The sequence below is a fragment of the Pyrus communis genome, chromosome 13, assembly GCF_963583255.1.
Source record: "Pyrus communis chromosome 13, drPyrComm1.1, whole genome shotgun sequence".
Taxonomy (NCBI): Eukaryota; Viridiplantae; Streptophyta; class Magnoliopsida; order Rosales; family Rosaceae; genus Pyrus; species Pyrus communis.
This window is the reverse complement of record NC_084815.1, coordinates 23,001,839-23,016,750: the sequence shown is the minus strand read 5'-3', so window position 1 is coordinate 23,016,750 and position 14,912 is coordinate 23,001,839. Positions and strand designations below refer to the sequence as shown.

Sequence of the window (14,912 nt, the reverse complement as noted above, 5' to 3'; positions counted from 1 at the left end):
GTTATGCGACCTCCGTCGTAGTAAGGGTGTTTTACACATCCCCTTGCCCCTCCCCACCCTCGTGTTGTGTTAACTTGATTCTCTTCTTGCAAGTGTGGTGGTTGGTGGTACGGATCTACATGGCTCGGTCGGTTGCATCACTTTGAGATTTGATTTTTGCTGTGGAATTTCTTTTCATTTTTTGGTTATTTTGGTTGTGCTTGACTCTTTGCAGATTCACCTTCTGTTTGGTATCTACATGGTTGTCACTCTAGTGGTTGTTGGCAGAGTTTGGTGGCTGTTAGCTCCTCCTCCTTGACGGAGATTAGGTTTTCTTTTCTGTCGTTTTTTTCCATTTCTAGGCCTTTGTCAATGTCGAGTTAGGACTCCCACTGTTTATCTTGGGCCATTGGTTGACTTTGTAATATGTTTTATCTTTAATCAATTCCGACCTTCTCGACCCATAAAAAGTTGTTTGCTAAGATAACTCTTTTGGGTCATCTGGATGGGGCTGGTGATTTACTAGGCCTATTTGGGTCATAGCAAGACTTTACTCTGGGCTAGCATTTTCAGGCCTCAGCCTAGTGCTATTTGCTAGTTTTGTCATTTGCTTGTTGGGCTGTGGTTTACCAATTACCAGCCGTCACAATCACTCTAAAAATCTCATTCTGCATTCATTTTCTTTGAAAATACTAGATAGAACGATACATGATGCAGAACGACTTTTTCAAAGTGTCAATAGCTGCTGAAAAATAAAAGCTATAAAAGTGGAATCTGAAGTATTTTAGAGCGGATAAAGTGTGTATGATTTTGGTGACGAGAAGAGTACCTGTAAGTTTGAGCAAGTTTGTAAAGTAAGGAAACCAAAAACAAACTAATTGTTGACTTCAAAACTTTCTTGCAGGAATTGGTAAAGCTCCTCTGCAACCATAGCAGGATACTCCTCTTGAGGAAGAAGAGCACCTGGCACCTCGACAAACTTACTTACACCCTCAGCTTCCCGGAGAGCTTCCATTTCTGCTTTTGACCTCTTTGGAGATCCTTCGGTTGAGAGGACAATAACTGGTATCTTCCTTCTGCCCATATCCGCAAAGAGTTCAAGAAATTCCTCTCGGGTTTGTACAGGATCAAGGAGGCCAGTCAAGAAAGCAGCGGGTGCGTAGCGAGCTCCCTTCCGCTTTGTCAGCGCATATCTACTTTCGACAATTCCAGGAGTCACATTGTCAGGATTTGAATAGACATGTGATCGATACTGAGATTCAATTGACTTCTCATTGCTGACAAGCATGTTATACATCATCCAGCCCACAGCAGGGGCTCGTAAGGTGCCTCGAAGCAGTCCATACCTGCAAAAAAATATTAACGAAAGGACTGATCAATCAGGTTCATGGATCATAATAAAACTGGTGGTTCAATATGGTTTCGAGGAAAAGGAACACTTTCCATTGAAGACATCTACATCAAAATCTTAACAATGGCCGAACTGTGTGCAACATATAGAAGCAAGGGAAGCATTAACAGCACTTTTCCTCCAGAACAGTTATCCTCAATTTACCATCTTTATCTATTACCCCTCAAGTCTCAAGAACAAGAATCATTCCACACACACATATATATGAGGGTTTCAGATAGAATACCTAGTTTCCATGCTAGAATCTCTACCAAACACAATAGGAAGGGGACCAGCCCACGTGGGTGCAATAGCTGCAATGGCTTTAGGTTTCACAGCACCACGTTTTACAGCACGAATACTTAAAGTAGCTGCATGCCCTCCTCCAAATACCACAAAGTCATTTTCTGGTTGATATCAAGAGACTGTTAGACGAGGTTGACTACGTAACATATGCACGATAGAACAACAGGGCTAGCATACATCTTACTAAAAAGATTTAAACAATCATGGTATCATCATAACTGACGATTAATTTCAAGAAGAGAAGTAGTTACTCATCAACCTGAGCCACTTATAGGACCATCAGGTGCATTGATGAAGTCAACCAGAAATTTCTCCATGACATCAGCGGTGTAGTCCATCTTTGGTCTATCAGAGTACCCCAGACCAGGCCAATCAACAATGGTTGCTCGCCAATTAACATTACCGTCTTGCTGAACAAGATCACTTGCTACTGATCTCCATTCTTCAACAGTGCTTACATCCGAAATGGTTGGTATCAAAAGAATGTTTTTAGAAGGACCCTCCCTCTTCTTTTCATGCTCCTCATAGTAGATGTTGATAGAATTTTCCTTGAATTTCCATTGCCAACTATTGCTCTGAAACAAAGTACAATCATTTGTGAGGTAAGGTGACAACACGTTTAAACTGAATTCTGCAAATTACGAACACAACGACATGGCTGACCAGATTATAGTTTCCAAGTGCTGTGTCTTACCATATCAAACAGAATTATACGATATTGCATGGAATCTAACATAACATTAGCTCGCGTTTGAGGTTGATGATATAATGAGTCTCTTAAGTGTGAAAAATACAAACTTTCAACACAATACATGCAGAAAGTAAACTAATTTAAATCTTTTTCAACATCCAATTTCTCATTTCGATATGAAACTACGCATGTTTTTTATTTTTATTTTTTCAAATTTCCTAACAAAAAAGCATCAAATTACACGTTTTAATGCTTAAACATACCAAAATTCCGAGTTCATATTGCTTAGTTTTGAGAATTCCCATAACTCACATTAGCAAATGCATTCAATTTTCTCAAGTTTCCAATTCATTCATGATTCAAGAGCATGGTAAAAAAACTGTATTGATTCCAAACCCATGTGAAAACTGACAATGTAAGAACAAAGAAAAAAGTACAATTTCAAATTTTCGACCACTGACCTTTGATGGGGCTACAGATTTCTCACCCACAGGGAGCTTGGAGTAGTTTTCCAGGGTGGTTGAAGCCCTAACTGTTAGGGTTTTCTGGAAGCAAGCAGTCCGAGAGAAATTCGGTTTCCGGGTTCCGAACAAAAGAGCACGGGACGCCTGTGAAGGTGCGTAGAATGCTGCAGAGAGCGCCATGGATTTTTTGCAGGAATTGAGAGGAAGATGCTGACCGCTGGTTTCTCTTCTGTAGAAAAATATCAAAGAATCTCAGTTCTGCAGTCAGCACACGGAATGAGAGATGTGAAAATATCACTAGTGTCCACACAAGTTTTGGAAATATCACTCCGCACCAAATGAGATACAATTTTGTTCACTTCTTCATATGGTGGTGCCGTTGGCCTCCCTCCCGCCAAACGTTAAATTTTCTCACCTAACTCCTTTGGATAATTTTTTTTTTTTTTTTTTCAATATTGTATCATAACCACAAGAGTTTGAGAAAACCCCATGAAAATTGTAAATGCCACGATCTTTTCACGAATTAACAAGTGCTTCCTACGAAAGCAATTCCAAACAGAAGTTCAATTGACGTAGATACTTTCAAAAATCTTGAAAAGTTCCATCTTTGAAGAATGTTTCCAGCACATAAGATTTGTACAATTTTTGGGGGTCAAAAGCTATACATTTCAAAGAATTACACATAATTGTTGACAGAAAGTTAAAAACCAATTGAGTGAACTTAACTGCTGATCTAGCAGCACTTCAATTTCTTCCACCGAACCATTAGTCGAAATTTTCAATCAATGATACAACTCAAAGCCAAATTCTTGGCGTTCCATCTTGTCTTTGTGTACTTCTTCAAGTGCTTCGTCAGTCGCCACTCACCAGTAATCTTTGCATGAACAAGAGCCATCCTTGAAGGAGTGAAAACGGCTTCTATCTCTCACCACTATCTCCACTCCATAAACCTTAGAAATCAGCTTCATCACCGTATGACAGTCCCTACAGACCCGTAAATTCTTCACAATCCTTATAATCTGCCCTTCACGCTGTCTTGCCAACCCAAAAGCTACAGCAAGTTTCTCGCTGTGCCTGAAAACTGAATCTTCTTTATCCTCTTCTTCTATGTCATGCAAAACACTCCTAACCTCTGGAACATAGCCTCCTTCAACCCTAAGTTTTAACATTATCCCCCGTAGCTTCCCATAAGCCTCTTCTGTAATTTTATTTGATTGTTTACCAGCCATAAAACTATACATGACCCGGTCAACTTCAATCACACTCCATCCTGGAGCTTTCTTAATCCTCTGGTCAGCCATTGATCTTCTTAGAGCAGCAACGTCCTTCCACTTCCCTGCAACAGCATATACATTTGACAAGAGAACGTGATCACCAGAATTGTCTGGGTCAAGTTTGGAAAGAGCTTCCTTCACTTGTTCTGCCAACTCAACATTACCATGAATGCTGCAAGCCCCAAGAAGAGTTCGCCAAATAACAGCATTAGGAGATATTGGCAGTTCATGTACAAAATCGTAGGCCTTCTGCAGTTTACCAGCTCGACCATATAGATCTACCATACAACCGTAATGTTCGATAGCTGGTTCTATACCATACAAATCTCTCATCTTAGCGAAATACTCACATCCTTTGTCAACCAAACCAGCATGACTACAAGCATACAAGACTGAAATGAAGGTGATACCATCAGGATTAGTTCCTGACATTTCCATCTTACGGAAAATTTGTATTGCTTCTTTGCCATAACCATGCATGGCAAGCGCTGCTATCATTGAAGTCCAAGAAATAATACTCTTCTTCTCTGGCATTCTTTCAAAGACCAACCTAGCCATGTCCATATTTCCAGATTTAGAGTAGGTATCCAGGAGCGCATTATTGACTGATATCATCCAGTGTAATCCAGCCTTCTCTACTAAACCATGTAAAATTTTACCAAACTCAAATGCGCCAGCTTGTGCACACGCAGAGAGTACCCCGGTCAAGCTCACCTCATTTGGTCTAATTCCCTCCCGCTTTAGTTCCCTGAAAAACCCAAAAGCCTCATCAAACCAACCACTCTGAGCAAACCCAACAATCATAGTACTCCAAGACACATCATCTTTCATCGGCATCCTCAAAAATGCCTTCTTGGCAAGCTCAAGCTCATCCGTTTTCACATACCCTGAAAGCAAAATGTTCCAAGACGTCAAATTCCTCAAAGGCATCCAGCCAAACATTGCCTCCGCACCCTTCGCATCCCCACACCGAAAACACGCGGTAAGAATCGCATTCCACGCGACCACATTTGGTTCGCGCATTTCCTCAAACACTTGTCGAGCAAACTTAACACGCCCACATTCAGCATACATACTAATCAGAGTTGTCCCAACAAAAAGATGGGTATCAAGCCCACAAACCAAAGCTTGACAATGGAGCCCCATCCCATCTCTCAAATCCCCGCAATTCGCCGCCGCCTTGAGTACGAACGCGAAAGAGAAGCTATCAATCGGGTCAGTCAATTTCCGACGCATTTCAGCAAACACAACAAGCGCATCATGCGGAGTATCCGATTCAGCCAGCCCGCGAATGAGAGTATTGTACATGAAGGCATCTGGGTTTCGAAAATGAAGGAAAAGGCGGCGAGCGTAGCGGAGAGCGTCGGAGATTGTGACGGTGCAGTGGAGGAGGAGCTTGCCGAAGACAAAGGGATGGGTGTCGAGGCCCGTCTTGGATGCAAAGGCGTGAACTTGCTTCACGGTTTTGAGGGTCTTGCACTTGCTCAGAAGAGACACGCAGAGCTGCTCCGCCGTGTTCATTGTCAGCTCTCATACTCCATAACTCAAAGGCGCAGGCTTTTTCGCGGGAAAAACTTCCCAACATCAATCGCAATCGATAAATTACAAGTTTCAGTGGAACAATTGGGATTTTCATCAAACCATAAGGGTATATAAGCAAATAAGCCAATAAAAAAAGAAACAAGTAGAAATCATGACCGTTGAAAGAGAACACATGACAGCCGTTGGATCGTAGGGCAACTGAATATCCTCTCTCTCTACCTCTAGGGCTTGTACTTTCTCGCTCTACCCCCAAAACGCAGTTGTTCTGAGTTAACCTAGAGAGAGAGGGAGAGAGGTTGAAGATGGTTCAGAGGCTCACATACCGTACGCGCCACAGCTACGCAACCAAGTCGAACCAGCATCGGATCGTCAAAACCCCTGGTATCTTTACTATCCTTAATACATAGTTAGTTATATGTTCATATGAGATTATATGATGGAGCTTTTGTGATCAAAGTGCAAACTTTGAGTGTTCTTCATGTACTTTGGCTAATTAAATTTAATTTCTGGGGTTTTTTATATGTTATTTTGTAAAGAAATGATATGATGCGGCTGTTAAATCTCAAAAATTTGAGATTTTGATCGATCCAATTTCACAAAATAGTCTAGTAGTATGAAAATTTGTGTTCTTTTTATGAAATTTCCGTGATTTGAGATTATGAGTAAAAATTGAAAGAAAACTAATGAAAATGGCTTGAAAACTTTGAGATTTAACGATAAGGACAAAATAAAGAGTAAAGTGAATAATACTATGATTGATTTTTTAGTGTAAAAATGTAGTTTTTCGTTAAAGTGAACAGTACCGGGAGATTTAGTTAAAGTTCCCAAAATTGAAATGGGACTTCAAAATTGATGAAAATAAGAATCTGCATTGTTTACAGTTATGAAGTCTTAATTTCTAAGAGTGAGATGGTTACCGTATAATTGGTTTTAAAGGTTACATTTCCGTACTGGTTTCGACTCGCTAAATGCCTGTTTGATTGTAGGTTTCTGAGTTGTAGTAATGGAGAAATGTTTGAAACAATGCTGAACTTTAGTTTATTTGCTCCATTTGTATGTCATCGATCATAGTTTTATTTGGGATCATAATCTATTCGTTCCTGCAGTTGCGTTTTAATTGTATTATAAAGTTTTATATTCCGTTGGTTTTGTGTGGGTTTCGCTTATACCTGCGCTTTGATATTTAGGTGGAAAGCTCGTGTATCAGACCAGTAAGAAGAGAGCTAGTGGACCAAAATGTCCTGTCACCGGAAAGAGAATCCAGGGGGTGAGTTGATTGTTTGGGGCTATGACTTGTTTTGGTTCTAAGTTCTAACTATTGTGTTCCGTCTTTTGATCACTGATTTCTATATTTTTCAGCAAGAAATGTGTACCGTATATGGTATGGACTTGGTGTTGTAATTACTAATTAGGAAAACAAAGATTCACATTAAGCATTTTTGTATATTGCATATTGTTGTTAATACTGCAAATCAAAAATTTTGTGCCATTTCTTCTTTTAAATGGTTGCGGTCATATGTATGGTTAGGAGTTAGATTATTGCATGTTGAGCTTAACTTTGTCACAATTGGTGTTTCACGGAATGTTAGGGATGCCATGTTGATATATATTGACGATACAAAGTACGTTGTATTTCCTTTTTCCCGCCAATTATAGTTTGCTTTCTGTTTCCTTTCTTGAGAAACTGTGTTGTGGCACAGCCTACCCTTTGCTAAGTTGTTACTCACCGCCATATGCAGATTCCTCACTTGAGACCCGCTGAATATAAGAGGTCTAGACTATCAAGGAACAGGAGGACCGTGAATCGTGCCTATGGGGGTGTGCTGTCCGGAGGAGCTGTCAGAGAGAGGTTTGTATTTCTATAAGTTTTACTTATCGAGTTGTGTGGTTTGTTTGGGCTCATCCGACTATATTTCTTGTAATTGTTGGCATTGCAGGATCATCCGAGCCTTTTTGGTGGAGGAGCAGAAGATTGTGAAGAAGGTTTTGAAGATTCAGAAGGCAAAAGAAAAGCAGGCGTCCAAAAGCAAATAGAAAGTGAACTATTTCCGTGATATGCAAGCGAGAAATTTTGACTAGTATTATGAGATGAGGAAAAATTGTTGGAACCATATAATTTGTTGTCATCTTTCCGTTAAATTTGAATGAGTTTCTTAGCTAACAGCATCATCTCAAATATTCTTATTACGTTTTCAGCTCCTTTGTTCTTGTGCACACAATGTATTAGATTCGGATGGATACAGATCGAAAATATGAGCTTTGTAAGGGCCAAACGTTGCAACCGTCAGTATGTCCAGGAGGCCCAGATCTCGCCATTGGTGAAAGAATCTCCGCCGTGAAGATACTCCATTCCTTCTTCAAACGCTCCCAGCCGCGCGAACACTTCCTCGAGCGCTTTCTTTTGTGCTTCACCTTGACTTCTCGCCACTTGGCTCGTGCCCTCGAACAACTACATCAACGGAATTAAGGATGCTGATGATCGAAAAGACAGACAAACATAAAAACAATGACACTGACTCACCTGTTGCTGGATGTAGGAGGCCTAGAACCGAACTTTGGCTCGTCTATAAGGATCTTCGGGCAGGATTTTAGGAGCACTGTTCCAAGTTTCATCAATGTATTCTAGGACGATGTACGATTCAGCAATCGGTTTTCCATTGTGGACGAGTACCAGAACGTTCTTGTGAACTGGATCGTACTCGAGTAGCAGCTCGCTCTTGCTCAAATCTTCTGCGGTGTACTCGTAACGTACGCCTTTAAGCCGGAGAGCCAGTTCCACTCTCTTAGAGTAAGTAGTAGCCCTCATCCCGTGTAGTTTTACTCCGTTTTCGCCTTCCATCTCTCCCACTACAAGCAACGGCTAGTTTTCTGGGTTCGAGTCTATGAGACTATAGTCAAACAAATGACCTCAGATATGCTTTTGGGGTAAGGAAGGCATGATCTTTGAAATTTGACCATCAACTAACAAAATATTAGTAACTGCACTTTTCAAAATTATTTGCACTCGAGGTCCCGAATTCAAATTCTTCTCCTCTAAATATCGACTGTTAAAAGACTCAAAATTATTTGCACTCGAGACTCCGAATCTAAATATCCGATTGTACAAAAAAGTAGCAGCAAAAATGGAAAATTAAAAAAACAAGAAAAATAAATTGTCAAGAATGGGATTCGAACCCATGCCCTTTCGGACCAGTACCTGAAACTGGCGCCTTAGACCAACTCGGCCATCTTGACCCCTTGCTTTGTATAGACGCTAGCATTGAATTTAAAATGTTGCTAGTTTATTACAGTTTGACACATTCCCGCGTTCCTTCGGAAGGTCTGTGACTCTGCTCTCCCTTTCCTCTTCACGAACCCAAATGAATTCTCTCCTCAATCAAAAACTCCCCTTCAGAATCTCACTCTCAACTCTCAAGTTTCTATCTTCGGTTGCCGTAGCGAAACACTCATCTTTTTTCCCCATCGAAAACGACCGAATTCCCAGGACAGTGTACTGCTAAAGTCACTAAAATCTTCCACACCCATTTGATCACAACCGGTTTACTTCAATCCGATATCTCGCTCGCAAATTCATTGCTCGATTTGTATTGTAAGTCTGCTGCCATGGTAGATGCACTCAAGCTGTTTGATTTAATTGCTGACCGAAATGTTTTTTCATGGAATATCATGATTTCCGGTTATAACCACATTTCGTTATTTGAGAAGGCATGGGAAATGTTTTGTAGGATGCATGCTTCGGGTTTTGGGCCCGATGAGTTTGCCTTTGGGAGTGTTCTTTCGGCTTGCATTGCCTTGCAAGCTCCTATTTTTGGGAAGCAGGTCTATTCGCTTGCAATGAAAAATGGGTTCTTTTCGAATGGTTATGTTCAGTCTGGAATGATAGACTTGTTTGCGAAAAATTGCAGCTTTGAAGATGCTTTGAGGGTTTTTCATGATGTTTCATGTCAGAATGTTGTGACTTGGAATGCTATTATCTCTGGGGAGTGTGAGAAATGGAGAAAACAGGGTTGCATTGCATCTTTTTTGGAAAATGTGTCGTGGGTTCCTCTTGCCAAATAGTTTTACATTTTCTAGTGTTTTAACCGCTTGTGCTGCACTTGAAGAAATTGAAGTTGGGAAGGAAGTTCAAGGGTTGGTGATTAAACGCGGTGCAAAAGATGTCTTTGTTGGGACTACTATTGTAGATTTATATGCCAAATGTGGAGAAATGAATGAAGCTGTCAAGGAATTCTCACGTATGCCAACTCGTAATGTGGTTTCTTGGACCGCCATCATTTCTGGTTTTGTGCATAAGGACGATTCTATTTCTGCCATCAAATTTTTCAGAGAAATGAGAAAAATCGGAGAGCAAATGAATAAGTACACTGTTACGAGTGTACTTACTGCATGTGCTAAACCATCCATGACTGAAGAGGCAACCCAAATTCACTCATTGATTTTGAAATCTGGATTGTATTCAGCTTCAGTTGTGGGGTCAGCGTTAATTAACACATTCAAAAATAGGAGCAGTTGATCTATCGGAGATGGTGTTCAGAGAGATGGAAAATATAAAGGATCTCGGCACATGGGCAGCAATAATAACTTCTTTTGCCCAGAATCATAATTCTGGAAGGGCAATTGAATTGTTCCGGCGAATGTTACAGGAAAGCGTGAGACCCGATAAGTTTTGTACTTCCAGCGTCTTGAGCATTGTAGACTGTTTAAATCTAGGGAGACAGATCCACAGCTACATTCTTAAGAGTGGGTTGGTATTTAATGTCTCTGTTGGTAGTTCTCTTTTCACAATGTACTCGAAGTGTGATAGTCTAGAGGAATCTTACAAAGTTTTTCAGCAAATTTCCGACAAAGACAATGTTTCATGGGCCTCGATGATTACCGGTTTTGTCGAACATGGCTTTGCAGATCAAGCCCTTCAGCTATATAGAGAGATACCATTAGAAGAAATTGTACCCGACCAGATGACTTTAACAGCAATTCTAACTGCATGTTCTGCTTTGTGTTCCCTACGGACTGGTATGGAAATTCATTGTCATGCTCTTCGCAGAGGAGTTGAACAAGATGTACTTGGTGGGGCAATTGTGACCATGTACTCAAAATGCGGTGCTCTAGAATTGGCGAGGAGGGTGTTTGATATGCTTCCCCAAAAGGATGATGTTGCATGCTCCTCCTTGGTTTCAGGGTATGCCCAAAATGGGTATGTCGAAGAGGTGCTTCTGCTATTCCATGATATTTTGATGTCGGGTTTGACTATTGACTCCTACACAATCTCATCCATTCTTGGGGCCATTGCACTTTTGAATGGACTAAGTATCGGGACTCAACTGCATGCTCACATCGCGAAAGTTGGCTTCAATTCACATGTTTCTGTTGGCAGTTCACTAGTGACAATGTACTCAAAATGTGGAAGCATTGAAGATTGGCTCAAAGCATTTGATCAAATTGAGAAGCCAGATTTAGTTTGTTGGACAGCTATGATTGTGAGCTGTGCTCAACACGGGAAAGGCGCAGAGGCTTTAAGAGCATACGAGCTTTTCAGGGAACAAGGAATCAGGCCTGATTCAGTGACTTTTGTTGCACTTTTATCTGCCTGTAGCCATAACGGATTGGTTGAAGAAGCTTATTTCTACTTTAATTCAATGGTTAAAGACTTTGGACTAAAGCCTGGTGACCGTCACTATGCCTGTCTGGTTGATCTTCTTAGTCGATCGGGCAGACTGAACGAGGCTGCAACATTCATTGAAAATATGCCTATTAAACCCGATGCTTTAATATGGGGAACACTGCAAGCTGCTTGTATAGTTCATGGCGATACGGAGCTTGGAAAGCTAGTTGCTAAAAAGATGATTATGGAGTCGGAGCCATCAATGGATCCCGCATATATCTCCATTTCAAACATGTATGCAGATGTAGGCCAGTGGGATGAAGTCCTGAAGATTAGAAGTCCTGATATGAGGAAGGAGCCTGGTTTGAGCTTTGTGTGAACTCTTTTTGTTTCATACTTGGTTTCTTATTCCATGTTTTCGATGGTTCTGTATAGCAAAATACAGTCTCACATTGGACACTCTGCACATAGATTTGAAGAAACATGCCGAGGCGCGTTTAAATTTGGGATTAAACAGATCAGAGGCTGGTTCGAAAAGCCAACTAATTGGAGACCAAGCATTACAAATGTAGATGGTTGAACGCAGGGGATGCATTGTAATGGTTTCTGCAGCTAAAATTTCCCTAAATTGGGGAAATCAGGGTTACAATTGCGGAGAGTTGGAGACGTGAAGAAGAAGTAACTGGGGTTTAACCCCCTGCAGCGGGAGTTTTAAGTTCCGCTTGGTCGAGAAACAACTGTGATCCCGCCACGTCAACTTATATAGTGGGACCCAAGAGGGAAAATGCTCGTGCCAAATGAATGAGCGCACTGCAATGTTTGGATGAGGAAAATAAACAAGAAATTTTGGTAAAAGTCAGAATTTATAAATTGAAATGCACTAATTCTCTTGTTTGGATTCATAAACATAGGAATTTAGAATTTCCATGTGGAAAAAAAACTTGGAATTTGAGACCTCCAAATCCTAAGTTCAAATTCCATGTAAATAAGTATCATTTCTCAATTTCTATGATTGAGAGTTTAAAAATAATAAATTCCGTATTCAATTTCATTATTCTTTTAAGTTAATCAAATAAAAAAAATTTACAAATTCTAAAAAATAAAATATTTGTCACTTCAATTTCTTTTATTTTTAAATTCTTTTGTAATTTTAAATTTCCTTCGCCCAGCGTATAAAATCCCATTCGCTGCCAGACCCAAAAACCAGTGTTTTCGTCTCCGATCGTTGAAGCAGGGAGAAAGCTTGAAACTTTTAGAGAGAGAGAGAGAGAGAAAAAAAAAAATGGGGGCGGCGGGAGAATGGCTGGAGAAGGCGTTGGTGGATCTATGCCGGAAGATGGAAACCGGGGGTTTGGATAAGGATATGATATCGGGTTTGGTCTCCTACTGTGAGCTCGCCGATCCTCAGGACGCCAAGGAGTACCTCGACGTAAGCCCAATTTCTTACTTTCTCTCCAATAACTTTGTGCGAATTCTTAGAATTTGTGTGTGTAAAAATTAGAGATGATGTTTATATTGCTATTGGATTTGTTGGTTTTTATTTTTTTTAACCCAGTTCTTGATTGCAATTTGGGATTGTGATTCACCAATTGGGTTCGGATGAGAAAGCTTCCGTTGTTGTTTTGGGAAATTCAAATTAGCAATTTCTGGTGTTTTGCTGGAATACATTTAAAATTTGGCAAACAATTTGGACCGGAACTGGAACAATTGAGTATTTCCCTTTGTCTTATGGGGTTCTTGTTTTGGACTGGACTCGAGACGAATGCTAGTGTATATCTTTCATCTATGAAATCTTGCACTGTCACTGAACCGAAGAATGAGATGATTGTTTGTGTAGTTCGTTTACTTGTAGAACCGCGTCTGGTGTACATGTTTGTATGTTGGTATTTGAGATTGGATGTTTTTCCATATAGAACATCATTGGGCAGGAGGTGGGCAAATCTGTGATTGAGGAATATCTACAGAAACGAGGTCGCTCAGATCTTTGCAGCAGCACCGGGGTTGTTCCAACCTCAAGTTTGCATGCCTATGTTAAACCACCCTCAAATGAAGGTTCTGCAAGTGGATCAAAGAAACCGTTGAAAACTCCGAAAGTGGCTAGAGACCCCGGTGATCAAACAACTTCCAGCAATCAAGTAAAGCAGGTTCCAGCTAAGACCAGCGAGTCAAAACCCACAAGTAACACGAACCAAGGCAACTCTAAGAAGAAGAAAGCTGGGAAAGTTGTTTCACTTGCAGAGGTTTCCAAAGGATCAGTTGTATTCAACCAGGGGAAGCCATGCTCATGCCAAGCTCGTCGCCACAGACTTGTGAGCAATTGTTTATCGTGTGGGAAGATAGTCTGTGAGCAAGAGGGCGAGGGGCCTTGCAATTTTTGTGGAGCTCTTGTGCTGAAGGAAGGCAGCACGTATGCTGGTTTGGAGGAAAGTTTCACTCCCACATCAGATGCTGAAGCAGTAGCAGAAGCTTATGCAAAGAGACTCGTTGAGTATGACCGAGACTCTGCAGCACGAACTACAGTTATTGATGACCAAAGTGACTACTATGAAATTGAGGGGAATAGTTGGTTGTCAAAGGAGGTTTGTGATTTCTATATCTCTTTTTGCAAAAATTAAACAAACAAAATTTGTGTATGTTTGTATGTTAAATTCACTCGTTTCATCCCTAAACCTCTTTTTATTACTTCCAGGAAAAGGAACTTCTGACAAAGAAGCAGGAGGAGATTGCAGAAGCTGAGCGGATCAAACGAAGTAAAGTAGTTGTATCTTTTGACTTGGTTGGTCGCAAGGTAATTATAACTTCGCTGATTGTGTGCTTGTACAAGTACGATATGTTGTTGTAAAACTTTTTTTACGAGTATTGCTGCTGGACACCATTCGCAATGACTTGTTCACGCTGATTTTTCTTAACTCCTTTCTAGCTCCAGCGGTTAAATTTGTCATGAGAATATCTATTCTTCCATGTTGCTTTTGCAGCTTTGACCCCGCATATTCCTAAACGTGCATTGTTCCCGTCTAATATTTTGTGTTCTGCAGGTCCTTGTAAATGAAGACGAAGCTTCTGAAGTAGAATCAGAAAGCAGAATATTGAGGCCCCGAGATGAAAAGGAAGTGAACCGCATCAGACCAAACCCTTCTCTTAAGGTACAACCAGTATTTGTGGATCCAGGCCCTGGTAAGAAGCCTGTTCAAGGCAGGAAGTCAAACAAGACCCTAACAAAAGGCTTGTGCTTGGAGATTACCGGGAGGGTGCAGCACGTCAGCGATGAATTAAAACATCTTATGGTGGATAATCAATTAGAAACAGCTTCAAATGGGAAGTTTTCGCAAGGTATGCCTGTAAGTGGGGGTACGCTCGATGATGATGGAGAATGCTTTCTGGATTTCCATTAAGGGAAATTTTTGGAAGGAGCAAAAGAACAAAAGATGAATGAAATATACAAGTTCCATTTTCATTGCTTGTAATCTTTGAACATGTCTTAGAGCAAAAAATGAAGAAGATTCGGTGTATCATTTTCAGGATTTAATGGTATGAAGATCGTTTTAACTAAATTTTGTTATTCGCACTTTGTTTTAACGGATCCAGAATCGTTTATGCACTCATACAACTGAAACTGAAACTCAAAGGTGGAGACATGAGCTGTGTTGAATTCCCTTATACTCAA

The 14,912-nt window shown here is 40.6% G+C and overlaps 5 protein-coding genes, 1 non-coding gene and 1 pseudogene across 6 annotated transcripts; 3 read left to right on the top strand and 4 right to left on the bottom strand.

Moving 5' to 3' along the window:
• Nucleotides 1–739: 739 nt before the first annotated feature.
• On the bottom strand, nt 740–3,171 carry LOC137713421 (uncharacterized). The gene is made up of 4 exons (XM_068452711.1): nt 2,828–3,171; nt 1,935–2,250; nt 1,617–1,776; nt 740–1,325 (listed from the first exon to the last, which is right to left on the bottom strand). Exons 1-4 carry the CDS (start codon nt 3,008–3,010, stop codon nt 854–856), a joined length of 1,131 nt encoding a protein of 376 aa, XP_068308812.1. The 5' UTR covers nt 3,011–3,171; the 3' UTR covers nt 740–853.
• Nucleotides 3,172–3,483: 312 nt separating this feature from the next.
• LOC137713935 (pentatricopeptide repeat-containing protein At1g74630) lies at nt 3,484–5,681 on the bottom strand. Its single transcript, XM_068453295.1, has one exon. It carries the CDS (start codon nt 5,623–5,625, stop codon nt 3,694–3,696), a length of 1,932 nt encoding a protein of 643 aa, XP_068309396.1. The 5' UTR covers nt 5,626–5,681; the 3' UTR covers nt 3,484–3,693.
• Nucleotides 5,682–5,872: 191 nt separating this feature from the next.
• LOC137713026 (large ribosomal subunit protein eL34-like) lies at nt 5,873–7,841 on the top strand. Its single transcript, XM_068452254.1, has 4 exons — nt 5,873–6,027; nt 6,834–6,913; nt 7,386–7,495; nt 7,584–7,841. The coding sequence occupies exons 1-4, from the start codon at nt 5,949–5,951 to the stop codon at nt 7,678–7,680; spliced, it is 366 nt and encodes a 121-aa protein (XP_068308355.1). The 5' UTR covers nt 5,873–5,948; the 3' UTR covers nt 7,681–7,841.
• Nucleotides 7,842–7,930: 89 nt separating this feature from the next.
• On the bottom strand, nt 7,931–8,485 carry LOC137712384 (glutathione S-transferase U9-like). Its single transcript, XM_068451472.1, has 2 exons — nt 8,201–8,485; nt 7,931–8,095 (listed from the first exon to the last, which is right to left on the bottom strand). Exons 1-2 carry the CDS (start codon nt 8,483–8,485, stop codon nt 7,931–7,933), a joined length of 450 nt encoding a protein of 149 aa, XP_068307573.1.
• Nucleotides 8,486–8,548: 63 nt separating this feature from the next.
• On the top strand, nt 8,549–11,627 carry LOC137712382 (pentatricopeptide repeat-containing protein At1g74600, chloroplastic-like; annotated as a pseudogene).
• Nucleotides 8,800–8,880, bottom strand: TRNAL-CAG (transfer RNA leucine (anticodon CAG)). The gene has a single exon. It is a non-coding gene; the product is annotated as a tRNA-Leu (tRNA).
• Nucleotides 11,628–12,438: 811 nt separating the features above from the next.
• On the top strand, nt 12,439–14,810 carry LOC137712975 (uncharacterized). The gene is made up of 4 exons (XM_068452191.1): nt 12,439–12,677; nt 13,162–13,827; nt 13,938–14,036; nt 14,284–14,810. The coding sequence occupies exons 1-4, from the start codon at nt 12,531–12,533 to the stop codon at nt 14,638–14,640; spliced, it is 1,269 nt and encodes a 422-aa protein (XP_068308292.1). The 5' UTR covers nt 12,439–12,530; the 3' UTR covers nt 14,641–14,810.
• The last annotated feature ends 102 nt before the right edge of the window (nt 14,811–14,912 follow it).